The sequence below is a fragment of the Salvelinus fontinalis genome, chromosome 15 (genome assembly GCF_029448725.1).
Source record: "Salvelinus fontinalis isolate EN_2023a chromosome 15, ASM2944872v1, whole genome shotgun sequence".
Taxonomy (NCBI): domain Eukaryota; kingdom Metazoa; phylum Chordata; class Actinopteri; order Salmoniformes; family Salmonidae; genus Salvelinus; species Salvelinus fontinalis.
The window spans coordinates 26,258,445-26,281,494 of NC_074679.1; the positions used below are offsets into that span (position 1 = coordinate 26,258,445).

General features: G+C 41.7%; 2 protein-coding genes across 2 annotated transcripts; both read right to left on the reverse strand.

The window, feature by feature from the left end:
• Positions 1-117: 117 nt before the first annotated feature.
• LOC129811644 (zinc finger FYVE domain-containing protein 1-like) lies at positions 118-10,856 on the reverse strand. The gene is made up of 11 exons (XM_055863107.1): positions 9,005-10,856; positions 8,362-8,866; positions 6,111-6,325; positions 5,780-5,886; positions 5,581-5,689; positions 5,365-5,462; positions 3,522-3,639; positions 3,212-3,382; positions 2,807-2,987; positions 2,519-2,632; positions 118-2,268 (listed from the first exon to the last, which is right to left on the reverse strand). The coding sequence occupies exons 1-11, from the start codon at positions 9,686-9,688 to the stop codon at positions 2,036-2,038; spliced, it is 2,535 nt and encodes an 844-aa protein (XP_055719082.1). The 5' UTR covers positions 9,689-10,856; the 3' UTR covers positions 118-2,035.
• A 2,101-nt stretch (positions 10,857-12,957) lies between these two features.
• LOC129812098 (rho-related GTP-binding protein RhoV-like) lies at positions 12,958-15,752 on the reverse strand. The gene is made up of 2 exons (XM_055864045.1): positions 15,740-15,752; positions 12,958-13,361 (listed from the first exon to the last, which is right to left on the reverse strand). The coding sequence occupies exons 1-2, from the start codon at positions 15,750-15,752 to the stop codon at positions 12,958-12,960; spliced, it is 417 nt and encodes a 138-aa protein (XP_055720020.1).
• Between the last annotated feature and the right edge of the window lie 7,298 nt (positions 15,753-23,050).

Genomic DNA, 23,050 nt, shown 5'->3' on the forward strand with positions numbered 1-23,050 from the left:
AATGCAACAAAACTAAGGTTGTCAGGGTTTGAAGAACACATCATTATTAGAAATTTGAAACAGAACCTGACTAAATATCCATAGCCACCTCCCCAACCAAATAATTATAAACAGCCATGAGCTGATAAGACTTTAATAATATAGTTATTCCACCACTTATGGACATTGTCAATATGCAGACATCCACACTTTCTCACGATCTATGTTCAATAACAGCATAACATAGTGTTTCATACCTCTTTCTTGTCTGTGCATTAGGAGTGTCGATTCGAGAACTCAATCCATTATCATTTCGGTCACAAAGGTCTCTCTCAAGCAATAGGTTTGGAAAACAAAGGACTAGATGGGGACATAGCTGACATTCCTGGTTATTATTCTGTGCAAAATTAGCAACACAGACATGACTTAATTTCATACAATGACATCATTCAATCAGATAAACATTTTGACAGCAGACAAGGCAGATTCCATCGTAATTTCTATACCTCACTATCTAGGGTTACAGCTTAGACAAAAGGGCAAAAATAAAATACAAATCTAACAAAATGACAATTATCTTAAATGCTTACAGGACAACCTTTTTTTTCTTAATTTTCTTTTTTTCCAAACACAGATAATAGAAATAAACATTCTATATGCTTGGTTGGCATGTATCCAGGTAATATTGTTCCCTGGGTTCTGACATTTCAGCCTCTTATTCATCTAACCATCAAAGAAGTGAAATGGTTAAGGTATAAATGCTAGCTGACTGTGCATATCCACGTGTTGTATGAATGAAGGACAACCGATTCCAGTCAAGAAAGAAATTGAACTCCAATATACCAATAACAGTATTCAGAAATAAAACCACATTAAACTAACTTATGACTTACTGTCTACATATAGCATATCATCTCTCAATTATTAAAAAGCACAAACTAATATGAAAGAATGAGCATGCAATCTATTTGACACTGCAATCTGTAACATGGATGACAAATAAAGCCACAGAAGCAGAGGGCTGAAAACAAATGCTGAGTTCATTGTCCCACCAGCCTATGGTGATCAAACAAGATTCAAACAAACGGTAGTAACTGCCACACCATTCAAATTCTAGGTGCATAATGCACATCATGTGTATACCCTCAAGTAACAGAAATTGTCAGATACATTACAAAAATACCACCCAGTATAAGTTAAAATATAACAATGAGGTTAGGTATTGATTTCTTCAGAGATCACCAGACCCTCTGAACATCTCAAAGGCTATGCATCTTTCAGACTCAAGCTAAACAATTGTTTTCTACAAAACAAAGTGTCTAAAATCCTGAATTCACATTCTTCTAGCATAATTCCATGTCTTCATAGAACCATAACCTCTGAAATAAATATGAAGTTAGTGTCAACAGAAGCAGTAACCCAAAAGGCTATTTGCAGACCAAATATCCTAAATCTAAAGTTGACCAACTTGACAGACTGGTTGAAAAATGGGATATGGGTGCTCATGCATGCTCAAATCTAAGTCAAATCTTTGTTTTTTTGTTTTTTTCTGGCCATAAGCAGCAGCTTTGTAAAGCTGCAACAGACTTAGAGCAAACCTAAAATAGTGGAGTAGAGCATGCAATTAACCTGCAGCAGGGACTTCACTGACACCATTATCCCCTCAACATTAGTAGTAACATCAGAAAACAAGGCCTTATGGAAAGTATTGATTAAAACTAACCCCCTCCCCAGGGTTCTCAAGAAAATAACATTGCTAACATGCTAAAAATTTACTTTTTTTCCATGGTAGAAAAATATTTTTAAACAATTTTTAAAAAGCTGTGATTTGGGTAAATGAGTTCAAAATATCTTCCTGGCTCACTCTTTTGATAAGGACAAATTACATAGATGTGCCTGTTGTTCCACAAGGCATCAGAAACCCTAAAACTAGATTTACTAAAAACACACTTGCCACAGACACGGGACAGAACCATTTAATGGAGGTCTATAAGGGGTGGGTGGAGGGTTAAGAGGTGGTTCAGTCCAGTGTTGTAAGGGAAGAGGGCCAGCCCCGTTAAAGGTCTCCTGGTTTCTGGTTGCAGTTAGCACAAACACGGACGGGGTGGTCCCAGCCCCGCGACGGGACCGGACGACGCTCCAGCGAGCACTCATCACACACGCCTTGCCCGCAGGCGCGACAGTGGTGCTTGGACAACTTGGCAGTGAAGCTGCACTGGCAGTTGTGGCAAGAGAGGATATCCTGGTCAGGCACCCAGTAGGTGGGACGCGCAGCATCCTTGACCAGACCTGAAGAGAGAGCGGACACACAATAAAAAACGACTTACAATAGAATGGTTTACCATTGCACTTCCAATAACATGTCGAACAATAAAAGTATCCTAATACTGCAGTATCTAAAAATATTTTTATTTGTGATAAGGAGCAGCAGAGACATTTTTCATATGCCACCAGATGGCAGCCTGTCCATGGGTTTAAATTCCTGCAGTCATTGCCCATTACACAATTCTATCTGGCTCTTGTGTTACATAACACTCACCCAGTGGGATGTCAATAGCAGTAACCACGGCACCCAGTGTGTTTGACACTGCTTCTCCAACCTTCCTGGCTAGGTTTCCACCTTCCTCATCTTCAACCTCTGCATGCAACAGCTCTGTACAAAGCATACAACTATGTTACCACTGTACAGTATGGCTAAAATAAACACGTATGCAGACTAAGTAAGGCTAAAAACAGATTTACAGGCTAAGTATACTAAGTTACCACTGTACAGCATGGCTAATAATAAATACATACAAGCTGACTTTTGGCTTTGATGTGTTGGTACCTGTATGTGTGGCCCTCTGCTCATAACAGGTGTCACAGACTCTCACGGGGGCCAGACCCCAGCCTTTCTCTGGGACAGGTGTGGCTTTGGACGAGCATGTGTCACAGAACCCTTCCCCACAGGCACGGCAGTGATGCTTGGTATCGTTGTCTTGGAATACCTCTTGGCACTTAAGGCATGTCTGGACATTACAGGGGAAAAACAAAAACAAGAGGCAGTTATTGACTGGGGAATCTAGGACGAGGGGTCGATCTGAGCCTTATCTTGTGACCTGCAAACATGGGTTGTGTAACATTGGCCCCCAGCTGAACAGCAGCGAAGGGCAAATAAACAGGTTCCTGGACAAGAAAGTGTTGACTCTACTGTTCCACGTATGATGTGTGTGGTTGGTCCTCTGTCACTCACCAGGATGAGGGAGTTGGGTTTCCAGTAGGTCGGTGCGATCTGATCCGTTAGCCAGGAGGTGACAGCCTTGGCAGGCTTCACACTGAGCTCTGACACAGACTGGGCCATGAAGTTAACACCATCCAGCAGACGCTGTGCTGCATTGCTATTGTCCTTCAGGAATCCATCTGCCTGTGGAAAGTGAACATTGAGTTGCAAGAAGTTTACAAGTTCTTTTGTTTACATATAAGACTATGTTGAGAATGTGGAAATAATACCAATAGGCATTTAAAAGTATTTTAGTAGGTATGTGTTGTGGTAGTTCTCTTACCCCAGCCCATATATGCTGGATTTCAGTGCGGACCACTGTATCCACTGGGTCCTGGTTCCCATACCAGTACTGCCGGCTCCGATAGATCACCCCACAGTTTGGACATTCAATCACGTACCTGCAGAGAGACACAAAAACACAAAATTTACATTTTACAGAGCAGTTATAACCATATACAGTGCATTTGGAAAGTATTCAGACTCCTTAACTTTTCCTACATTTTGTTACAGCCTTATTTTAAAATTGATTAAATTGTTATTATTTCCCTTCAATCTACACACAACACCACATGACAAAGCTAAAACAGATTTTTTGAAATGTTTGCAAATTTATAAATGTAAAACAAGTATTCAGACCCTTTACTCAGTACTTTGTTGAAGCACCTTTGGCAGCGATTCAATCCCGAGTCTTCTTGGGTATGACGCTACAAGCTTGGCACACCTTTATTTGGGGAGTTTGTTCAATTCTTCCCTGCAGATTCTCTTATGCTCTGTCAGGTTGGATGGGGAGCGTCACTGCACAGCTATTTTCAGGTCTCTCCAGAGATGTTCGAACAGGTTCAAGTCCGGGCTCTGGCTGGGCCTCAAGGACATTCAGAAACTTGTCCCAAAGCCACTCCTACGTTGTCTTGGCTGTGTGCTTTGGGTTGTTGTCCTGTTGGAAGGTGAACTTCCGCCCCAGTCTGAGGTCCTGAGCAGGTTTTCATCAAGGATCTCTCTGTACTTTGCTCCGTTCATCTTTCCATTGATCCTGACTAGTCTCCCATTCCCTGCCGCTGAAAAACATCCCCACAGCATGATGCTGCCACCACCATTCTTCACCGTAGGGATAGTGCCAGATTTCCTCCAGACGCTTTGCATTTAGGCCAGAGTTAAATCTTGGTATCAGACCAGAGAATCTTGTTTCTCATGGTCTGCCCTTTGGCAGACTAAGCAGGCTGTCATGTGCCTTTTACTGAGGAGTAGCATCCATCTGGCCAATCTACCATAAAGGCCTGATTGGTGGAGTGCTGCAGAGATGGTTGTCCTTCTGGAAGGTTCTCCCATCTCCATAGATGAGCTCTGTCAGAGTGACCAGTGGGTTCTTGGTCACCTCCCTGACCAAGGCCCTTCTCCCCTGATTGCTCAGTTTGGCTGGGCGGCCAGCTCTAGAAAGAGACTGTGGTTTCAAACTTATTCCATTTAAGAATGATCAAGGCCCCAGTGTTCTTGGGGACCTTTAATGCTGCAGATATTTTTTGGTACCCTTCCCCAGATCTGTGCCTCGACACAATCCTGTCTTGGAGCTCTACGGACAATTCCTTCGACCTCATGGCTTGGTTTTTTCTCAGACATGCACTGTCAACTGTGGGACCTTATATAGACAGGTGTGGGCCTTTCAAAATCATGTCCAATCAATTGAATTTACCACAGATGGAATCCAAACAAGTTGTAGAAACATCTCAAGGAAGATCAATGGAAACAGGATGCACCTGAGCTTAATTTCGAGTCGCATAGCAAAGGGTCTGAATACTTATGTAAATTGTAAAAGGTATTTCAGTTTTTTTAAATGTGTAAACATTTTCAAAAATTGTTCTAGCTTTGTGATTGTGGGGTATTGTGTAGATTGATGAGGAAAATGTTTAATTTAATACATTTTAGAATAAGGCTGTAACTAACAAATTGTGGAAAAAGGGGTCTGAATACTTTCCGGATGCACTGTACCTCAAGACAAACAACTATCTGGAGACATATCTGGAGTGCACCAAATAAGTTAGTAAATGGCTAAGGGTTAGCAATGAATGGATTGGTGATTCTAGATCAAAAAAAAGAAAATCAACCCCAACCGATGACCTCTCACTCACCCTGACCAAGCGTATCTAGCAAGGCCCAGCCAAGGAGAGTCTGAGGACGCAGAGGTCTTGGGAACCACCACCACTTCCTTTCCCCCTTCGTAACAGGCCTAGTGGGACAACAGAGGCATTGCGGTCAGCCTGATACCTAGTCAGATCTTCAGAATGTCATATGGCAACAATGGGCTCAGGTAGTACAAGATTTAGGAGGATATCCACAGGACTAACCTTACAGGTGTAGATGCGATTGTCGTATTGGGGTGAGTAACGGCAGCGGTGTTTGGCCTCATGACACACCCCCTCCCCAAGGTGGTTCATGCTGTTCTTGCAGCCAGAGCTAAAATAGCAACAACAATGTGACTTGTTAAAACCCTCGCTGTAGTCAGTGGCATGAGATGGAGAAAATTAAATAAATGAGAGGACTTACCCGCAACTGAGGCAGAGGCAGGAGCAGGTGAAGTACTCATCGGGGAAGAAGCAATTGTGGGCTATGAGCTCATCAGAGATCTCCCCATTGAAGCGCTCACTCAGGGCCTAGACAGAGAGAAACAACACATCAGAGATGTCATACACATAGCCTGACTAGATTGTTCAAACATTGTGAAAGTAAACAGATCTGTAACTAATGAATAGCAATGTTTGCAACTTGCTAAAACATCCCGCTCTTGTTTTAGTGTTTGCCTTATGTAAATGTAAGCCTGTTTGAAACTGTTTTGGAGCCAGTTGACTACTGACTGAGTTATAAGCATGTCTACTACCTGCAAGGCTTTGAAGATGACGACTGGGGAGCGAGGGGAGCGGGTGGCGTTGTTGTCCAGCAGCTGCTCCAGGGTGCGCTGCAGGACACCAAAGTCTGTTGGGGGGCTGCAGGTACGCGTGCCTCGGTACTGGATGGAGCTGAATGCCTCTGGGAAACGGCCTAGCTTCCTGAACCGCTCAAGTAGCAACCGATCTACAGACTCTGATGAGTTGTCTGTTATAAATGAGGGAGAACGAAGAACAGGAGAAGACAGACTTAACTTATATATATATCCCTTCATAAAAAGGACATTTCACTTATTACGTTGATCAATCAAAACTGAGATGGAAGGTGCCTCACACAACAACAAAAAGATTCTAGGACAAAAAAGTCAAATTCTAAAGACAACATTCACTGAACAAAAATATAAACACAACATGTAAAGTGCTGGTCCATGTTTCATGAGCTTAAATAAAAGATCCCAGAAATCCCAGCTTATTTCTCTTAAATTTTGTGCACAAATGCTTTACATCCCTGTTAGTGAGCATTTCACCTTTGCCAAGGTAGTCCACCTGACAGTTGTGGCATATAAATAAGCTGATTAAACAGCATTATTACACAGGTGCACCTTGTCCTGGGGACAATAAAAGGCCACAAATGTGCAGTTGTGTCACACAATACCAAAGATGTCTCAATTTGAGGGAGCGTGAAATTGGTATGCTGACTACAGAGCTATTGCCAGAGAATTTAATGTTAATTTCTCACCCATAAGCCACCTCTGTCATTTTTGAGAATTTGGCAGTACGTCTAACTGGCTTTACAACTGTAGACCACGTGTATGTTTTATCTCAATCATGGACACTGTTACTAACACTTGTGGCTGCTTTGAGTGATGCATTGGTGTCTCTACCTTCTTGCTCTTTGTGCTGTTGTCTGTGCCCAATAATGTTTGTACCCTATTTTGTGTTGCTACCATGTGCTGCTGCCATGTTGTGTTGCTGCCATGCTGTTGTCTTAGGTCTCTCTTTATGTAATGATGTTTTGTCTCTTGTCATGATGTGCGTTTTGTCCTATATTTTTTATTTAATTTATTTTTAATCCCAGCCCCCATCCCCGCAGGAGGCCTTTTGGTACGCCGTCTTTGTAAATAAGATTTCATTCTTAACTGACTTGCCTAGTTTAATAAAGGTTATATAAAATTAAAATAAAAGTACGGCGTCATGTGGGCGAGTGGTTTGCTGATGTCACTGTTGTGAACAGAGTGCCCCATGGTGGCGGTGGAGTTATGGTATGGGCAGACATAAGCTACGGACGACGAACACAATTGCATTTTAACGATGGCAATTTGAATGCACAGAAATACCATGATGAGATCCTGAGGCCCATTGTCGTGCCATTCCACCGCCATCACCTCATGTCGCAAGAATCTACAGACAATTCCTGGAAGCTGAAAATGTCCCAATTCTTCCATGATTTGCATACTCACCAGACATATCACCCATTGAGAATGTTTGGGATGCTCTGGATCGACATGCATGACAGCATGTTCCTGTTCTTGCCAATATCCAGAAATTCACACACTCATTGATGAGGAGTAGGACAACATTCCACAGGCCAAAATCAACACCCTGATCAACTCTATGCAAAGGTGATGTGTCGTGCAGCACAAGGCAAATGGTGGTCACACCATACTGATTGGTTCTGATCCACACCCCTACCTTTCTTTTAAAGGTACTGTATCTGTGACCAACAGATGCATATCTGTATTCTCAGTCATGTGAAATCCATAGATAAGGGCCTAATTCATTTATTTCAATTGACTGATTTCCTTATATGAACTGTAACTCAGTAAAATCTTTTAAATTGTTGCATGTTGCATTTATATTTTTGTTCAGCATATTTTAAGGGATATAAAATAATTTACAGTTCAACAGCCACATACTTTATAAGGAAAAGGTCTCTAGATTACTCAAACTGCTTGACTGGTCAGTTACCTGTTCACACTATCAAAACAGCTCTGTTGGAATAACAAATACTAGTCTTAGCGTGTCAAAGGGAGTAGGATTTTGCACCCGTAATTACCAAATCACATGTTTTATGATCTTCTATAGCAGCATTCTTGACATTATGCATGAATCTACTGTATTCCTGCTTCCACTGTCAAGGAAGGTGAAATAACAATGAGACTGATGAGTGCAGCAAGTAACAATCTTTGATTTGTGTACAGTACACTATGGTAAGTGTTGACTACAGTATTTCTCAGCACTGACCTGAGCCCAGCAGCTTGGTGTGGACGGTCTCATGGAAGATGACGACGGCCGGACCCAGGGTAGACAGAGGCACGTCAAGGCCACAGCGAGCCGTAGTGGCCTTCAGCTCCTTAGTAAAATGCTTCAGGTAGGCGTCTGACGCATCGCACAGAAACTTGAAGAGGTCGTCATGGAGGCGGTCAGCATGGGTACGGTAGATTATGAGGTCGGAGATAGCTAGCACCTTGAGAAGAAGACGTGTTCTTTGGCCCTGGTTGGAGCTGTTGCCCAGCAGGCCCTCTGTGTCAATGACCACCACCTTGTGGATGGGGTCGAATGCCGCCCACACCCCCACTGTGCAGGACTCCTGCGTGGGGGAGGTCTTGAACACCTCCCTGCCTATGAAGAAAGTGTGGTTCAGAGTGTGGGATTTGCCCTCTCCTGTATTGCCAAAGATGGACACCACCTTGATCAGCTTGTCAGGCTTGCAGTTCAATTTCTTCACAAACTCGCCATCGTCCTTTACCTGGAGAGAAAAAAAAAAAAAAAAGAGTAGAGTTAGCAGATGAGGTAATTCCATTTCACAAAACACAATTTAGTTTAGAAACAAAACTGACAGAATGCAAAAACTCAAAGGACTTTTTTTATGCCCTTCACTACCCACCTGCATCTCCTCATTCGCATCAACCAGAAGAAAACTGCAGACTTTCTCCAGAAGTTTTGCCTTCTGGATTTCTGCCTCATCTACCAATAAGCTTAAATTGATCTCTGCAGGTTTGGGTGGAGGGGTTAATTTGACTTCAACAGGTTTTGGTGGAGGGGTTAATTTGACTTCAACAGGTTTTGGTGGAGGGGTAGAGTTGATCTCTGCAGGTTTGGGTGGAGGGGTTGAGTTGAGCTCTGCAGATTTTGGTGGAGGGGTTGAGTTGATCTCTGCAGGTTTGGGTGGAGGGGTTGAGTTGAGCTCTGCAGGTTTGGGTGGAGGAGGATAGGCAGTGAGTGGGTGCTTCTTCTTGTTACCTCCATTGTGGGTGCTTTTCCGACACGGTTGGCACAAGTTGACTTTGCAGTTCTGGCAGCGGACGACAGACCTGTGGCGGCGGCCATTCACTGTCCTTTCCTTCCCTCTGCAGTTGTCACAGTAGGGTACATGCCATGGACCTATCGCTACCCGTTCATGGTTCTGCAGGCCCTCTTGACTATGGAGTTCCTGCTCACAGCGAACACACTGCAAGCTTCTACATTCATCACATTCAAAAGCAGCCTCTTCTGAGCCCCCACAAGCATAACTCTCTTGACAAATTAGACTGGTGTTAATTTCCTTTTCTGATGAACCATGACCACTCATTTTTCCTTCACAAGCCAAATCTGAACAGTTTTATGCTAGCTGGAGTAATATGACTATAACGCCAAATAGTCCCAAAAGAAGAGTAAATAAATATCAATTAAGTAGTTTCAGTGATAACACTTGACCTTAGTATTAAATATTGTGTGCTTTATAGGCTACACCTACACAACACCTAGAACATAGACAACTTGATGTAAGTAGACTTAACAGGGTTGCATGGTGACAGTGTTCCAATTGACCTGTAAAGGTTCAAGATCCTCTACAATTTTTTACAGCTTATTAGCCAACAATTACTGCAGCATTCCATACATTTAATACAAAAACGTCAATATGTGACACATTGCAAATATAATACTGTGAGGCAATATGGTTGAATGTTTGTTCTGGCTATTTTAAGTCAACCTGCTCTTGACAACAACATACATTACGGTTATAACTGGCTTCATGAACATTATAACACTGCCAGAATAAATACGTTACAGCAAAGTAAAGCTGGAAACTCAATGTATGCAATAAAACAAATGTTTGGCAAGACAACTTCCCTGAAACATATATCTAACCACACTAACATGAATATGTGCAAACTGGCACCAACTTGAAACCACAGCTGGGAAAACTAGCAAGCTGTTTAGAATCAAACATAAATTACTTCCCTTGTTAGCTAGCTTCCTAATTGCTACCTAGCTCGAAAATAAAATAACCTAGCTGACAGCTGCCTAAAAAAAAGCTAGCTAGTAAGTTAGCTTCCTGTAGCTTGACATTTAAACAATAGTTAGCCAACTAACGTAGTTAGCTAGTTTAAAATAACGTTATTCCAATGTCAATGTGACAAACTACGAGTTCTGATCAACAAAACACCGAAAACAAATCACAATCGCCCCTGTCTGAAACAGCTAACATTAGCTGGCTGGCTAGCTAGCTGTGTTATCCAAGCTAGACAGTTTTGGTAAACTCGGTTGTCAATAATATTATAGCCGAATGCTAGGATAACAACTGGTCGGTCAAAAAAAGCATACAAAGAAAAATAGCCCAATCCGTTTCGGGAGACTTTAAAATATATTATTGCATTGAATCCTTCCTAGCTTTGTCATTGTTTTGTTCCTCAACCCCTTCCCTAGCGAATTTCTGTGCGCTATGACTGTTGTTGTTGCCAGCCAGGTCAGATCAGCTGATCAGATTATAAATGCAAATGAAGGTGTATGCTGGGAAATGAAGTCGTTTTGAATAAAACAAGTAGACGTTGTAGTCAAATATCTATCAAATTGTCTATGATAAAATGTGTACTTCTACATAAAGACACACACAGACATGGATGATGGATTTTCTAGTAAAATATGACATTTTATCAGAAAGATATTGGATTGTACAACCTGATTTGGTTGTGTGTTGAATCTGTGAAAGGGAACTCCTTCTGACACTACCACTAATATTGCAAGACTTTGAATTTGATCATTATGAATAATTAATTTTCCTGACAGAATTAACAAATATAGCTTTTCTATGCAATTTGTAATATGCTTTAAACAAGTAAAAGCTCAGTAGCTTCTGTAATATTCAGTTACAGTAGAGGGCAGTAGATAATTTATAGTTTGAATCCTTGGGTAAACGACTACCTGATAACAAAATCCTATTTCTCTATGGTTTGATCATGTCAATGGGTTTGATGTGAGACCTGCCCAGAATGAAAATGTCCTTAAGTGGACACAATGTAATTGTGTCGGTATGAATGTGACAAATTATTATCAATCGCAATGTGCTTAACCTTAGTACCTGTGTTTAACCTACACCAGGGTTCCACAACTGGCGGCCTGCAGATGATTGATTTTCTTTGATGTCTTCATCCTTTGCTTGCCCCACAAGTTCAGAGCAAATATACTGTATATATACAGTAAGAGTCAAAAGTTTGGACACACCTACTCATTCAAGGGTTTTTCTTTATTTTTACTATGTTATACATTGTAAACTATGAAATAACACATATGGAATCACTTGGTAACAAAAAAGTGTTAATCAAAGCAAAATATATTTGAGATTTGAGATTTTTCAAAACAGCCACCCTTTGCATTGATAACAGCTTTGCACACGCTTGGCATTCTCTCAACTAGCTTCATGAGGTAGTCACCTGGAATGCCTTTCAATTAACAGGTGTGCCTTGTTAGAAGTTAATTTGTGGAATTGATTTCCTTCTCAATGCGTTTGAGCCAATCAGGTGTGTTGTGACAAGGTAGGGGTAGTATACAGAAGATAGCCCTATTTGGTAAAATACCAAGTCCATATTATGGCAAGAACAACAGTCCATCATTACTTTAAGATATGAAGGTAAGTCAATCCGGAAAACTTTGAAATTACTACTAAAGGACATCAATAATAAAAAGAGACTTGCTTGGTCCAAGAAACATGAGTAATGGACATTAGACCGGTGTAAATCTGTCATTTGGTCTGTTGAGTCCAAATTTGCGATATTTGTTTCCAACCGCCGTGTCTTTGTGAGATGCAGAGTAGGTGAACTGATGCGGCTCTCCGCATGTGTGGTTCCCACCGTGAAGCATGGAGGAAGAGGTGTGATGGTGTGGGGATGCTTTGCTGGTGACACTGTCTGTGATTTATTTAGAATTCAAGGGACACTTAACCAGCATGGATACCACAGCATTCTGCAGCAATACACCATCCCATCTGGTTTGGGCTTAATGGGACTATCATTTGTTTTTCAACAGGACAATGTGTAAGCGCTATTTGACCAAGAAGGAGAGTGATGGAGTGCTGCATCAGATGACCTGGCCTCCACAATCACCCGACCTCAACCCAATTGAGATGGTTTGGGATGAGTTGGACCGCAGAGTGAAGGAAAAGCAGCCAACAAGGGCTCAGCATATGTGGGAACTCCTTCAAGACTGTTGGAAAAGCATTCCAGGTGAAGCTGGTTGAGAGAATTTCAAGATTGTGCAAAGCTGTCATCAAGGTAAAGGGTGGCTACTTTGAAGAATCTAAAATCTATTTTGATTTGTTTAAAAAAAATGGTTACTACGTGATTCCATTTGTGTTATATTATAGTTTTGATGTCTTTGCTATTATTCTACAATGTAGAAAATTGTTTAAAAAATAGTAGGTGTGGGTGTGTCCAAACTTTTGACTGGTACTGTATATTTTCATGTTTAAATTGTTGGACATAAGACTGTAAAGAGGGGATTTCCTTATATGAACTGTAACTCAGTAAATTCTTTGAAATTGTTGCATGTTGAGTTTATATTTGAGGTAGTGTTTCCATTTGGTCAGATGAAGCAGAAGAACTTCTTCCACCCGCCATTAGAGAAAGTCTTTGCACGATACAAGAGATTGAGCTTCTTTGCTTTCTGACAGGTCTTGTGTTTGATGGCAACAAAGATAGCAGAGTCAAATGCTTCTTTTAGGTTCTTCTGGGTCACTGTGGAAAACTCCACATAGTCGTGGGCTCTGATCTTGTCTGCCAGCCCCCTGACCTGGAAGCTTACCACCGGCTTGTCCCTCAGCTGGTCCAGATGGATAAGGATGTTAAAATCATGCCGGCGGTCCAACTGTGACCCCACTAGAATTATGGGTGAAGCAGGATGGAAGGTGCGGATCTGGGGGATCCATTTTGAAGTGATGCTCTGGAAAGACACAGGGTTGACAACACTGAAGCAAAGAATGAAGACATCTATTTGATTTTAACACATTGAGTGAAAATTATCAAACTCCTGCAAAAAAACAAGGAAATGACAGATGAATTCACTATACATATGTGGAATCTTAATTTGAGGCAGCATGCTACCGCAAGGAAATTGTTCTGCAGCAACAGGAAATGTGAATTATGATTCATTAACATTTTTGTACGGGTTGATACATTTTTCAGAAGGGAAAATCAAGTCTGAAATTTCAAAGTGAAAATTACAAACTTCAGAAAACAAATGATTGTGCCAGAAGAGATGGCTGCTGTTTTACGGGCTCCTAACCAGTTGTGCTATTGTGTGTGTTTTTTTTCTGTTAATTGTAACTTATTTTGTTCATAATGTCTCTGCCACTGTCTCTTATCACCGAAAAGAGCTTCTGGATATCAGGACAGCGATTACTCACCTCGTACTGGACAAAGATTTTTCTTTAATGAGTCGGACACAAAGGATTTACTTCAGACAGCCGACAAGGCCTAAATCCCCGTCATTCGCATGAAGAAGAGACAGAGATATCGGGGACGTAGTTCGGGGTGCCTTGTAAGGATCCGATGGCGAGTGAGTAATTCCCCTCTACCATCAGTCCTATTAGCCAACGTGCAATCATTGGATAACAAAATGGATAAGCTCCGATCACAACTATCCTACCAACGGGACATTAAAAACTGTAACATCTTATGTTTCACAGAGTCGTGGCTGAACGACGACATGGATAACATACAGTTGGCAGGGTTTTTGGTCCATCGGCAAGATAGAACAGCTACCTCCGGTAAGTCAAGGTGTGGCGGTCTGTGTCTATTTGTAAGTAACAGCTGGTGCACGGAAACTAGTATCAAGGAAGTCTCAAGGTTTTGCTCGCCTGAGGTAGAGTATCTCATGATAAGCTATAGACCACACTATTTACCAAGAGAGTTTTCATCTATATTTTTCGTAGCAATCAACGAGCTGTATAAGGCCATAAGCAAACAAAAAAATGCTCATCCAGAGGCGGCGCTCTTAATGGCCGAGGACTTTAATGCAGGGAAACCTAAATCCATTTTACTAATTTCTACAAGCATGTTAAATGTGCAACCAGAGGAGAAAAAAACTCTAGACCACCTTTACTCCACACACAGAGACGTGTACAAAGCTCTCCCTCGCCCTCCATTTGTAATCTGACCATAACTCTATCCTCCAGATTCCTGCTTACAAGCAAAAACTAAAACAGAAAGTAACAGTGACTCGCTCAATATGGAAGTGGTCAGACGACGCATATGCTAAGCTACAGCTCTGTTTTGCTAGGACAGACTGGAATATGTTCCGGAATATGTTCTTCCGATGGAATTGAGGAGTCCACCACATCAGTAACTGGCTTCATCAATAAGTGCATCGATGACGTCATCACCACACTGACCGTACGTACATACCCCAACCAGAAGACTTGGATTACAGACAACATCTGCACTGAGCTAAAGGGTAGAGCTGCCGCTTTCAAGGAGCGGGATTCTAACCCGGACGCTTCATATGCCCAGTCAAGTTACTGTCATGGTTCCACCACATTTCAGTCAGTGGAGGCTGGTGGGAGGAACTATAGGATGACGGGGTCATTGTAATGTCTGCAATGGAATAAATGGAACGGTATCAAACACAACAAACATATGTAAACAAGGTTTGACACCATTCCATTTAATCCTTTCCAGCCATTACAACGAGCCCGTCCTCCTATAGCTCCTCCCACCAGCCTCCACTGATTTCAGTGCAAAGGGAAGGGCTACCTATCTACCACTCCAACCAAGATGCATGAATTGAGCAGCAAACTGAAGTGAAAAGGAAATGCAGCAACTCCTTGAGGACAATGGCCGTTGATAAGCGCCTCTATTGTTTTGGACATTTATCAAGGTTTACAGAGCAAAAAATTGAGTTTTTTATTATATTTCAAAATGGTGTTCTATGGATGGGTTTCTAATGTGTTCTTGTATTCCCATTGTGATTGGATCCCTGAACATGAAGGTGCATATGAAGTACATAAAAGCCTCCTTTAAGTCTCTATAGTAAATTTAGCAGTAAGCTGAATCAAGATGGTGATCTGGTAATGATTGGAGAGAAGAGTGGAGAGGTCAGAGATAGCCAGAATTGTAAATTGGGCTAAGGAACAGAAGTTGGGTATTGGAGAAACGCCATTAGTGCGTGCTCTGCAAGCAATACAGATGAAGGCACGACAAGAGTGTTGTGAATGGATAGACGTGGCTATGGACAGCGAGGAAGAAGGAGACGAGCTGAGTGCAGTGGGAAGATGTGTGTTGAGGAAGAATGGTGCCAAGTACAAACCGCATTCTGCTATCTGAGAAGACATTGGCTGTCCTTTTAAGTTTTGAAGCAGAGTCTTTACCTGATAAAGTCATGTTAGGATATCAGTTATCCAGTGAGAGCTTTTGTGCCAAACCAACCAAAGTGTTTCAGATGGTAGGGTCAGAGTAGAACAGAAGGTGTTGTATGCTGAGGCAATGAAGAGAGTAGAGGATGATGGGTCAAGGTTGAGTAGTAAGCCTAGGCCAATACAGAATGATACAAATTTGTGCTTCAGTGAAGTTGTCTTCTTAACAGTCATTGCCATGGTTATCATCTGTACCTATAAGGGCTCAGGGCCAGACCCAGATGCAGACACGGGAGGCAGATAATTTGAGTATTTGATATTTATTAGTTCCAAAAAGGGTAGGCAAGAGAATAGTCGTGGGCAGGCAAAAGGTCGAAACCAGATCAGAGTCCAGGAGGTACAGAGTGGCAGGCAGGCTCGAGGTCAGGGCAGGCAGACTGGTAGGCAGGTGGGTACGGAGTCCAGAAAACAGGCAAGGGTCAAAGGGGGACTAGCAAAAGAGAATAGCAAAAGGAGGACGGGAAAAACACGCTGTTTGACTTGAAAAAAGACGAGACAAACTGGCACAGAGAGACAGGAAACACAGGGATAAATACACTGGGGAAAATAAGCGACACCTGGATGGGGTGGAGAGAATCACAAGGACAGATGAAACAGATCAGGGCGTCACAGTACTGTAGAAATGGAACGTAAATCACAGAAAATACAGTGGCAAGAAAAAGTATGTGAACACTTTGGAATTACCTGGATTTCTGCATAAATTAGCCATAACATTTGATTAGATATTCTTCTAGTAAACTTATAACACACAAATTATTGTATTTTTATTGTCTATCATTTAAATATTCACAGTGTAGGTTGGAAAAAGTATGTGAAGGCTAATGACTTTTTCCAAAAACTACTTGGAGTCAGGAGTCAGCTAACCTGGAGTCCAATCAATGAGACGAGATTGGTTAGAGCTGCCCTGCCCTATAAAAAACACTCACAAAATATGAGCTTGCTATTCACAAGAAGCAATGCCTGATGTGAACTATGCCTCGAACAAAAAAGATCTCAGAAGACCTAAGATTAAGAATTGTTGACTTGCATGAAGCTGGAAAGGGTTACAAAAGTATCTCTAAAAGCCGTGATGTTCATCAGTCCACGATAAGACAAATTGTCTACAAATGGAGAAAGCTCAGAACTGTTGCTACTCTCCCTAGAAGTGGCCGTCCTGCAAAGATGACTGCAAGATCACAGTGCAGAATGCTCTGAGGTTAAGAATAATCCTAGACTATCAGCTAAAGACTTACAGAAATCTCTAGAACATGCTAACATCTCGGTTGACGAGTCTACGATACGTAAAACACTAAACAAGAATGGTGTTCATGGGACGACACCACGGAAGAAGCCACTGCTGTCCAAAAGAAACATTGCTGCATGTCTGAAGTTCACAAAAGTGCACCTGGATGTTCCGCAGCGCTTCTGGCAAAATATTCTGTGTACAGATTAAACTAAAGTTGTGGTGTTTGGAAGGAACACAAAACAGTATGTGTGGAGATAAAAAGGCACAGCACACCAACATCAGAACCTCATCCCAGCTCATCCCAGCATCCCAGCTGTAAAGTATAGTGGAGGGAGCATCATGGTTTGGGCCTGCTTTGCTGCCTCAGGGCCTGGAAGGCTTGCTATCATAAACAGAAAAATGAATTCCAAAGACATTTTGCAGGAGAATATAAGCCTAATTGAAGCTCAAAAGAAGTTCGGTGATGAAACAGGATAGCGACCCAAAACACAGAAGTAAATCAACAACACAATTGTTTCAACAGAAGAAAATACGCTTTCTGGAGTGGCCCAGTCAGAGACCTGACCTCAACCCAATTGAGATGCTGTGGCATGACCTCGAGAGCGGTTCACACCAGACATCCTAAGAATATTGCTGAACTGAAACAGTTTTGTAAAGATGAATGGTCCAAAATTCCTCCTGACCGTTGTGCAGGTCTGATCCGCAACTACAGAAAACGTTTGGTTGAGTTTATTGCTGCCAAAGGAAGGTCTACCAGTTATTAAATCCAAGGGTTCACATACTTTTCCCACCCTACACTGTGAATGTTTACACAGTGTGTTCAATAAAGACATGAAAACGTATAATTGTTTGTGTGTTATTAGTTTAAGCAGATTGTGTTTGTCTATTGTTGTGACTTAGATGAAGATCAGATCACATTTTATGACCAATTTATACTGAAATCCAGGTAATTCCCCCAAAATATTTATTTCACCTTTATTTAACCAGGCAGGCCAGTTGAGTTCTCATTTACAACTGCGACTTGGCCAAGATAAAGCAAATCAGTGCAACAAAAACAACACAGTTACACATAAACAAACGTACAGTCAATAACACACTAGAAAAATCTATGTACAGTGTGTGCAAATGTAGAAGAGTAGGGAGGTAAGGCAATAAATAGGCCATAGAAGCGAAATAATTACAATTTAGTATTAACACTGGAGTGATAGATGTGCAGATGATGATGTGCAAGTAGAGATACTGGGGTGCAGAAGAACAAGAGGGTAAGTAATAATATGGGGAGGAGGTAGTTGGGTGTACTATTTGGCTGTGTACAGGTACAGTGATTGGTAAGCTGCTCTGACAGCTGATGCCTAAAGTTAGAGAGGGAGATATAAGACTCCACCCCAAAGGGTTTACATACTTTTTCTTGCCACTGTAGATGAGATGGCAGCTGCAGAGATGTACTTGGCTGTACTAGGTTTTACTGCAGAAGAGTTACAAGGTGTGTTGAATGACCGTCGGCCTGGTGTTACAAGGTGTGTTGAATGACCGTCGGCCTGGAGTTACAAGGTGTGTTGAATGACCGTCGGCCTGGAGTTACAAGGTGTGTTGAATGACCGTCGGCCTGGAGTTACAAGGTGTGTTGAATGACCGTCGGCCTGGAGTTACAAGGTGTGTTGAATGACCGTCGGCCTGGAGTTACAAGGTGTGTTGAATGACCGTCGGCCTGGAGTTACAAGGTGTGTTGAATGACCGTCGGCCTGGTGTAGGATCATTCAGGGTCAAAGTAGTGGAATGGGGTGGTGTTTTTTTTTATAAACCATTGGTATATAGGTGGATGGTAAGGGTTAGTTGATGGTACAATTTTAAATTTTCCCACTTCCTTTACAATTTTTATATGACAAAATGTAAGTTGATTGACCGCACAGTAGGTGGTGGAATGCACAAACAAAATGTGCGAATGCCATGATACCAAAGAAGTATATTACATTTAATACACTAAGGAATGCTAATAGTGTGTTGATTTTACTTTTAAGAATAAAGAAGAGTTGCTGAATTCCCACTTTACTACCGTATGAAATTCCACAGAGGCAATGAAAAAACAATAAAAACAACAATATCAGATTCACCACATAGGCCTACAGCTTTACTGCAGTGCAAGCCTAAGCATATTCAACTTTTTAAGTGACCAGTAAATGCAGTTTAAAGTTTACTGGAAATGCGCTCACATCGCTCGACTGCACCATTCAAGATTGTGATCAAAATGTCAACAACTTTTGAAATTATCCATTCTGGATACTTTTATCTTGGAAAGCAGAATATTATGCCTATTGGCCTATTGTAACAACAATGATCTCCATTGGTACTGGGCATTATTTCTGGATTACTTTATACATTGTAACAGTTTAAGTACAGATACTTACAGGCCTACCACAATAATTCTACTCTAGCTGCTGCATAATACCCTGTTACTAATAACTAATAAACAATACTATTTACTTAATGTAGGCCTATAATGTGTGACTGTCACCGCTCTCTATAGGAGGCAGTGTTGTTCCACTGTCAGCTACAATATCTGTCTCTCCAGCCCTGTGTGTGTGGCCAGCTCCCTCTGTGATTCCAGACCTGCTTGTGGCTTCCTTTCCTCTCCCAGATCTGATTGTCCTCTGAAATAGCTCAGTTGAGTGGGCATTGTGGCTCTGTCAACAGCTTGACAGTTGCTCTTTGGTCAGCTCAGCTGTCAGATGCAGGAGCAGGATCCTCTGCTACAGCAGCATGTCCCAAGTTCCATTTCAGTGGTGGGATTTTCTCTGGAGTGATTTCCCACTAGTCAGGAAGATACACAGAGGATCACCTGCATTAGCCTCTACAAATCTGAGTGTTCAATGGACATGCCTCTACACTCGTCTCTAACATAGATTACATCATTCCGAACAGTCCCTTTACAAGTCAGAATGTTTTTCCCCACAAAAAGGCTATATTACAGACAGAAATATCCCCCCTCCCCTCCCCAGTTGTGAGGCCAGTTGGATGTACTGCCAAATTCTCTAAAATGACATTGGAGACGGCTTATCATAGAGAAATTAACATTAAATTCTCTGGCAACAGCTCTAGTGAACATTCCTGCAGTCCAATTGCGCGCTCCCTCAAAACTTGAGACATCAGTGGCATTGTGTTGTGTGCCAAAACTGCACATTTTAGAGTGACCTTTTATTGTCCCCAATGCTCACTTACAGCGATTCAAATAAATGTGAGAGAAATAAGGTTTTTGTGCATATGGAACATTTCTGGGATCTTTTATTTCAGCTCATGAAATGGGACCAGCACTTTACATGTTGTATTTATATTTTTCTTGAGTCTAAATGTAAGACGTGGGGCATGCTTACTAACCAAGCTTTTGCAGGTGTTTACATGGTCTTGAACATGTGCAAGGTGATGGAAATCTCAGTACTAGCATTTTAAAAAGTTGGTTTAATAATACTTTCCGTTGGATATTTTGTCTCAAACTTCCAGCTGCATAAGGACCAACCGCCCAGACAACCGGTAGTTCAAATGTAATTTTATTGAACATTCTGGCTTGCAGAGGTCGTGGGAGGAACATTTCCAAACAATTGTATTGCTTTGTTTCAGACTGTAATACCTAGCTATCACCATCGGATGTATTAGGTTACACCGGTGTGTGCCCAGTGTTTTAGAGCCTTCAAGGTTGTGCATGCAATCATTCCTTCGATGAAAGACTACAATTCACATTTCTTAGTATTTTGATTTACCTGATTCACAGAAATTATATATGATATATTAATAAGGAAGAGTTGGAATGTGCATTGTTCAAATTAATATTTTTGTTTTATTTAACCTTTAATTAACTAGGCAAGTCAGTTAAGAACAAATTCTTATTTACAATGACGGCCTACAAATATATATGAAGATTTTTCAGTCTGAGGGACACAATTATGTATTTGTGAAGTTATTTCACCACAATGCCCTAGTATAGGCCTACTGCGCAGAAAACACAAGATGTGACTTGGGACAGTGGGAATACATTTAGGGGGAAAATATAAAATTAGATTGACTTCCTTATCTGTTGAAGCATGCAGGAAATTCTAGGAGCATTGTGTTGTAAATTCCCTACTTCCTGTTTGCCGTTGTTCCCCTCTCTCTCATTCTCTCTCCCTCTCTTTCTCCCACCTGCAGTGTGAGTGATAGGGAATGTATTCCCCCTCGGTAGAAGGACAACATCTGGACCCTGTCTTCATGGTATCACCAGTCCCCATACTGCATTTTGGCACAGTGATTCACAGGACTTGTTCCCACATCCAAGGTAACACTGCCATACACAGGAAACAGACCGTTATAGTTGGATTTCCAATTTCCCTTTTCTTCAATAGCTGCTCTTAACAAGTTTGACCCGGGCACAAGCTTCGTGTGATTATATAACTTGCATGCAATTAGTGTGAAAGAACAGTTATTAAATGAATGGAGTCTACCTATTTATTGCTATTTGCTGCATGTCCTGACCTGTGCTGTAGGTGTCAGCAGCACTCTGTTTTCAGGATCATCTGACTGTTAGGCTTCATTGTACTGCACAGCTACTTAGTTTACCTTGCCTAGTCTTTATAGTTCTCACGCCTCAGTTACTGTAAACATGTTTTTGATACACTGTACTGACCTTTACTGTACTCCTCCTGCGTGGTTCATAAAAAGAGCAATCCATTAGTATTCCACATCTCTGTATCAGCATCACCAGACATGAGAACTATATCCTGACACGGATTTGGAGGAGTAATCTGCTTAGTAATGGTCTCTGAATGGATATCTGCAGGTCACCACAACAGAGCTTACAATACACTAGCGTACAGGGCTCCATTCACAGGCTATCAAAGCTGTGGCCTTTGGTCTGTAAAGCAACTTTACAGAAGATATAAAACAGTCCGTCAACGCAAATACATCTGAACCAGTTCTTTAAAATATGTTAAAGAGTAAACACAGTAACTGAATTTCACATTTTAGACCGAATTGGAGCACAACAGAAAATCTGTCAGAGAGGTGTTAAAGGATTATATATCGTAAACTGGAGATCAACGTGCCACTGGCATAGATAGGGTCAAATGGGGTAGAAAATAATCTCTTTGCATATGTGGGGTATGTTTTCCTGAATAATCTACCAGTGAAAGTAACAGCATCCTTCAAGCCTGCGCTATCAGTTGAGTATTTGCAGAGCACGCCTTCATCAAACGAGATAGGTTACAGATTTTTCTGGGACCCCGTGATGATGCTTTTACGGATCCGCTTTCCTCTTGTGTCCTTTGGCATCCGTCTTAAAGCTCAGACACACTGGTAGATTTGTCAAACGTTTGCCTGCCGACTGTACTTAGCACCTCTGAACAGAGTGTTGTTCACACAGCAAAGACCTTGGAAGTCATCAGCCTTGTTAAAATGCTCCAAACCAGGTGGCAGTAGCATTGTTTAGCAATGCATACCCGTGAGTATTGCTTAAGGTCTAGAATAGATTCCAAGCTATCTGCACTAATGTTGCCATTTTGTAGAAAGCCCTTGTTGATACTAGCCAGATAGCCACACGCTTTTGCTCTAGCAAGAGAAGGAATGACCTCCCACTGTGATAAGTACCTATCGACAGTCTATTGACAGTGAGATTCTCTGTGTGTTTCATGAGTGTCTCTCTAACAAGGGGGGTGAGCTGAGAGGTATTGTAGTCTATAGCGCTCCTCCAGGGGTGGTTGTTCCTGGCAGGACTTTTCATTCCCAAACCCAAGGTACAATTTAATAGTAATATATTCCGATATAGTTCTGAATATTTAGAGCCCGACTATGCAAATAGTCAGTAAGGGTCTATATATGTAAGTTACTTAGGCCCATTACATGTATGGTTAGGCAGAGAGGAACCAGATGTTGACAGGGCCAGACTGGTTTAGTCTGTATTTCTGCACCTCCCCTGGAGACAGGATACAGCCCTTTCCCAAGTCACCTCCCTGGCCTATAGCTCCCTCATTAACAGGGTAGATTCATAGGAATTCAGAGCTCTGTTAATCTCCCCTGTT